We start from the raw sequence: 6,000 nt of genomic DNA, 5'->3' as shown, positions 1-6,000 counted from the left end.
TTGTTTTCCCAATTCCATTTATGTTGATACTAACTTGATTCCTAGTGGGCTCTTCGTGATCCTTTTAACTTCATCAATAGACCAAAGACTCTTTGACCAAAAAATGACATTTAGATGTTTGCAAGGTGATTGTTTTCCCAATTCCATTTATGTTGATACGAGATCCCTAGTTCCGAGTCATGTTGGCTAACCGTATTAGTCCGACCAATTTAAACCAAAAAAACTGCAGTCTCGGATTGAGAACTCCACGTGGGAAAAACAGCCTTCAATATCAAGGGCAATCTATCCATTGTTCTAACGAACTTCGAAGTCAATTACAATACATGGGAACAACAATATGCTCTTTCAATGCTTAAAATGAGATGCTCAACTTGGGGAGGGCTAACAAAGGGATTGAGTTTAAGAGCCGGATTAAGGAGTCCACACAGGAACCTGTCGTCTGCACTCTGCAAGGCTGAAATCACGATGGCCGGCAAAGTAAAAATAGCAGCTGCTCAAATGACCTCTATCAATGATCTCAATGCCAATTTCCAGACCTGTTCTCGACTAGTGCAGGTTGTTTTTTCTTTGGTTTTAGCTCACTTCCTTCGTGATTCCATAGTCCTATATGAATAATTCAATTACAATTATCCAAAATGGTTTTCTTATACTTCGTAAGTTTTCTCACAGTTTAGGTTCCTTGCTCGGGCTTTAAACTAATTATGAACAATCTTATGATATGTGCAACGTCGTCGCTGATCAAAAGTGTTTCAGAACTTTAAATCTCACAAATTTCAGATTTTAAATAATAGCAATATGCTTGAAAAATTTGCAAAATCCATTAATATGTCAATTCATTCAACCTATTAAGTTGTACGTTTTTACAATCTGAAGGTCTAGTGATTCGTCAGGAAATCAGGACAACAAAGGATTGGCGTTCGATACACACTTTAAATCCATTAAACATAAATTCAGTCTCTGATGATTCTTTTGATCTTGAGCCGGTGAGACACAAGGTTGGAATACTAGGCCATATTTAGTAGGACACGAGGGTTCAAAGCTCAATTCAGCAGTACAGGTGGCAGGAGGTTAGGCTATCTATCTATTTGTGCTACGGTTTGATTGTGTAAAATATTTTTAGCATCAATGTTTTGGGTCACACTACGTGATATATCATCAGGACAAAGAAAGAAAGTTCAAGGAGTTGTAGAATGGTTGGTTGAGCTCTCCTTCATCCAGACCATGGATCATGCAGTGTGACTTGAAATTTGATGTTAATTTATTTTACACAATCAATTCCAGAAGCACAAAATAAATAGCTGTATGGATTTTGGAAATCTGTTGGCATTAATTGGCTATCAATGTTCCATGGAGTAAGATGGGACATGTAGAACTGTCTCAAATATCCTAGAAATGACATTTGAATGGGAAAATTGCACGGGGATGAGACAGAGAAGCAGGGGGGAGCTACCTCGTGGAATCTATGTAATGTTGATGACCTGAAGATTGCACTTAATATTACACTCTATAAAAAAGGTAGACACCTATTCGTCTAACCTCTGTGTGCCATCATTAGGGTTCCCCTCCTTTTTTGTGGTTTGTGTCAAATATAGGTTTTGCAGGAGGAATCATCCCAGCTATGAAATGGAAATGTCCATTAGTTTCACTTCTGCATACCTGGCAAGAGAGTTTTCCTGCTCAGACTAGTACAAGAGCACTTCACATACTCAAACTAAACTTTTTATGCCTTTTTACTTTCTTTATTTGAAATAAGATCATATAATACCCAATGGGAACTAACTCGCTAATTGTTAATGCTTATACATTTACTGTATCACCTAAGCGCACTTTTTTGTTTCCTTTTGCTACTCTCATGTTTGGGCTTTTTGTGTACTGGCGAAAATCCCATATTTTGTCTTTTTTAATACTGTTTTCGTTCTTATCATATACTAAACTCTACTTTATTAATCTTCATCTTGAGGACATTCACAATTGTATCATTGTACTATGTGTCAGGGGCTTTTAGCATATCCTATGCTATACCTATGCTAGAAGGATATAAGAACTTTTAATAATTAACATTTCTTAAATTCAGCTTTCTGCAAGCTCACAGGTTTTTCCAGACAGGCAAATCACCCCCTTCTCCCTCAGATCATTGATCAAGAGATTTATTGACCAATCTGATAGGGAACCATCTTTGTGGTATACCTTTCCATAACCTTTCTTTCTGCCCATCTCATAAGTTTCAGGGGACATGTACCATTCTTAAAGGATTGCACTTTTAGCACATGAATTTCATATTCTTTTGCTAACTAGTTCAGAAGTACTTTTCTCTGTCATCTCACCTTCCTGTGTTTGTAGTTCTTTCTTAAGTATTCCAGTTATGAAACATACATCAAATTGTGTCTATTGTTGTCTGTTTTACCCATAGGTATTATTCTTATGCCTCTTTATATTCTTCAAATGGTTTATGCTTATTGCGAATTTTATTTGCACCATACTTCTTGCCTCTGAATTGATGTTCATATCCTTTATCACAAGTGGCAGCCTATGATAAATAATAGATTTAATTTTAATATGAAGTGGTACTGTAGCAGATGCCTTAAAGTAATTTGCCAATGTACTAGAGTTTAATGGACTGAGATGAAGATTTTGGGTTCTGAAAATTAACTTCTGTTGCTCTTGTTCATCTATGCTAGGCAGATCTTATCTCTGTCACCATAGACCTGATCTTGCATGCAGATCTGAACCTCTGATAGGCTTATCTAATTTGATAAAATGGAGACTACTGAATCTTGCTGATCTCTGACGGCTGAATTCTTGCAAGGAGTCAGTACTGTCAGTGTTTACAAATACCTTTAGGAATTTACTGAATCTCGAAAGTCAAGTTTCCTCAGTCAAATTGGACTTGAATTATGACCCTGAGATAAGGTTGAAAGGCATCGAGCAAGTGTGCAATTGAGATAGGATGATTTGCTCTGATTATGTGTGAAATTCCTTTTCATTCCTTCTGCAAATTAAAGGCATCAAGCAAGTGTTCAATATATTCCTAGATTCAGTCTAGCTATTTTTTTTCTGAATTTGACTGTGTATTTTTTTTAATCCAACATTTTGGATCAAACTCCATGATCCATCAATCCCAGGTTCATTTTCATTTAAATGAATGCATGTTCTTAAATACAACAATCAAACACACAATTTGACTTAAAAAAATTTAAGTGGGGCACAACAACTAGTGAAATGGTCAGCAAGATGGGACATCTGTATTCAAATTTAAAAAAATCAGGGACGAGTCTGTGATTGTGGAACACCTAGATCAAGTCTGCACCTGCAGATCTGATCTAGGGAGTTGATTAAGGTATCTAGGGATCAGGGATGGAAATATAGAATAACTGATGACAGGGATCACAATATAAGCCAAATTTACACATGAATATGCCATTTGTAAGCTAATTATTGCATTTATGACACCCTATCAAAGTGGGCTTAAAACATAAGGGAAAAGGGCATGTGTAACAACCACTTTTCCTGGGTCTTAACTAACAACTAACATATCGAAGAAATATAGTTATATCTTCATTTTCATAGGAAGACAATTATATCAGTTACGTTCATGTGAATGAGACTAACGGTTACAATCAGTTAAACGAAATTTCATAACTAACAATTGAAAACACCATCAATGAATTTACTATGGAAATTAAAATCTACATACCATGGAATTCGAAACTCAAATCAATCTAGGGATGCTTCTGCAAACACCTAGGTTAGTCCACAAATACCACTTAGGATCAAATGACGATTACCATCCAATACCTCTATATCAAAATCAAATAACGATTATCATCAAATACCACTATATCAATTAGGGCATCGATTACCATTGGATCATTTAGGGCATCACATATCAGTGTATCAATTAGGGCAAATATTATCATTAGATCATTTAGGGCATCTGATACCATTGTATCATTTAGGGCATTAGATACTACTGTATCATTTGGGGCATCAAATACCTCTGTTTCATTCCTTTTCTTCCTATTGCTAATTGTGGCAATAACATAAGATTAGAAGATATGCTCATAAACATTATTCTTATAAATGAAAGACTGAAATAACAATCCAATAGATATATTCCATAATTTAGTTGGAAGGTCAACTGATCTAAATGGTTACCAATTACATTGACAAGAAAGGTTGCTTTCATTAAAAGAAATAACTGAATTCAACAATATAAATTAATCCATCATATCTTCTACTTGTATAAATATCATAAAAGTAAAAATACTTGCTACCAATAAATATTTGAATGCTCAACTTATCTTTATCTGATGTATGTCCTGACATCTCGTGGAGAGGGGAAACATTGTTAGGGGCTTAACCTCCCAACCTCGGACCATAATTTATCCCCACGCAATCTCTAACGAGAAAGACCCTCCCTACCCTTAAATAGACATGGAGCAACTTAATTAGCTACTGAGCATCTTGGTACTTGTTTCCACCACTCGACTAGACAACAATATCTAAATAGTGGATTATCATGAGCTGTCTCAAATATTTATATCTGATTATTTGTTTCTGATTTATGTTCACTTTATCATGTAGGAGTATTTACATTCTCACCCTTCATCTTGACCATGCTGGTCCTTGCAGATGAATTCCTGGGTGATTCCATGAAGGAATTTGATTATTGTTTATAAGGTACTGATATCTCATTAATGCTCAAATCTACTCTAGGACATTATAGATGAAAGATTATAATCCTTTCCAATATTAAACATTTGAAGATGGATCATGAAGATCATACACAAGAAGCAGATTATATGTAAATACCACAAGGATACGTAACTCATGGTATCAATACCAATCTAAAAGCATATGAATGTTGCATGTAAAATAACCACCAATAGAAGCAAAAAGTATTTAGGACAGCCATTCATGTCCGCAAATGATCTTATAGATAGAAATCCAACATATGATCGATGACAATAAATATGGAGAAGTGGCAAAGATTGAGGCTTGATAAAATCATGAACAAACAAGTAAATGGTTATACCATGAAAGCCATAGAAGTTGTTAGGGATTGAAATAGTATTGTGGATCAAGCTCGGCTGAGAGATAGGTGCTTGGGTAGTCGTCCAAACATGGTACGGAATGTATATGCATCGATACTCTCCAATTGTGAGAGAGGATTAAAACTCCGTTCAAAGAGAAATACCAAAACACTATCATAGGACTGCGATCGGGTTTCACGCATAACAAACACAAGGATCTTCTTTCTAATGATTCGCAATAGGGAGCAGGTTGAGGTATATCTCCCACCCCAGTGGTAGGAGTCTCCATGTATATATGCAAATCCATGCTTGGTTAGAAGAAAGAAAAGGTGGCAGTGGAGGAGTTACAATACCAACAAGAAGTCATCGGCCCAAAATATTTAAATGGCCATCTCAAAAAATATAAGGCCCGATGGAGAATAAAAATAAAATAAGAAAGGTGGCCACTCATGAAATAATAATATACCATTGCCAAGGTGAAAGAAGTAATAATGCCTTAGTATATAGCATCATGGTATCTATAGATACCTATATATGTATGTATGTTATGCGTGTACATGTGTAAACCCCAACCCGATATTTCTTACGTATACGCCAAATATCAAGGATGCGTATACTTATATATATAAAGTTGGCTTATGTATGTACACATATACATGTATGTACATGTATAGATATGTAGGTATCATGATGTCAACATGATAAGACATGATTATACATTAGAAGGCTCCAATCAACAACACAATTACAAAGGTACATACTCGCTTAATTTCCAATTCATGCTTAGAGATCTCCTTTAGTATTAAATGATATGTAATTAAACAAGTTAGCTCATGGTTGTCAACGTACACTCTTGCCTGCCTAGTCATTATCCTTAGCCCTGGTGGTTCAGGGCTTGTACCTATTTTCTCAGTGATGGTGGTGCCCCTCCATGCCCAATTCCTTTTTGGTAATGCTTCACCCTTTG

At 35.7% G+C, this 6,000-nt stretch overlaps 1 protein-coding gene across 2 annotated transcripts in view; it reads left to right on the top strand.

Annotated features, from left to right (window-relative positions):
* Positions 1–296: 296 nt before the first annotated feature.
* The window catches only part of LOC149555287 (Nitrilase/cyanide hydratase and apolipoprotein N-acyltransferase family protein), a 159,994-nt gene continuing 154,290 nt past the window's right edge, over positions 297–6,000 (top strand). For both annotated transcript variants that reach the window (XM_089829411.1, XM_089829412.1), the window contains exon 1: positions 297–555. In XM_089829411.1, coding sequence (XP_089685537.1) covers positions 349–555 — 207 coding nt within the window. In that variant the 5' untranslated portion in view covers positions 297–348. The remainder of the gene's footprint in view (positions 556–6,000) is intronic.

Source organism: Cupressus sempervirens, chromosome 5 (assembly GCF_028749045.1).
Source record: "Cupressus sempervirens isolate cs-2001-9-10 chromosome 5, ASM2874904v1, whole genome shotgun sequence".
Classification (NCBI taxonomy): domain Eukaryota; kingdom Viridiplantae; phylum Streptophyta; class Pinopsida; order Cupressales; family Cupressaceae; genus Cupressus; species Cupressus sempervirens.
The sequence above is the reverse complement of the archived record's forward strand: the minus strand, read 5'-3'. Positions and strand labels throughout refer to the sequence as shown.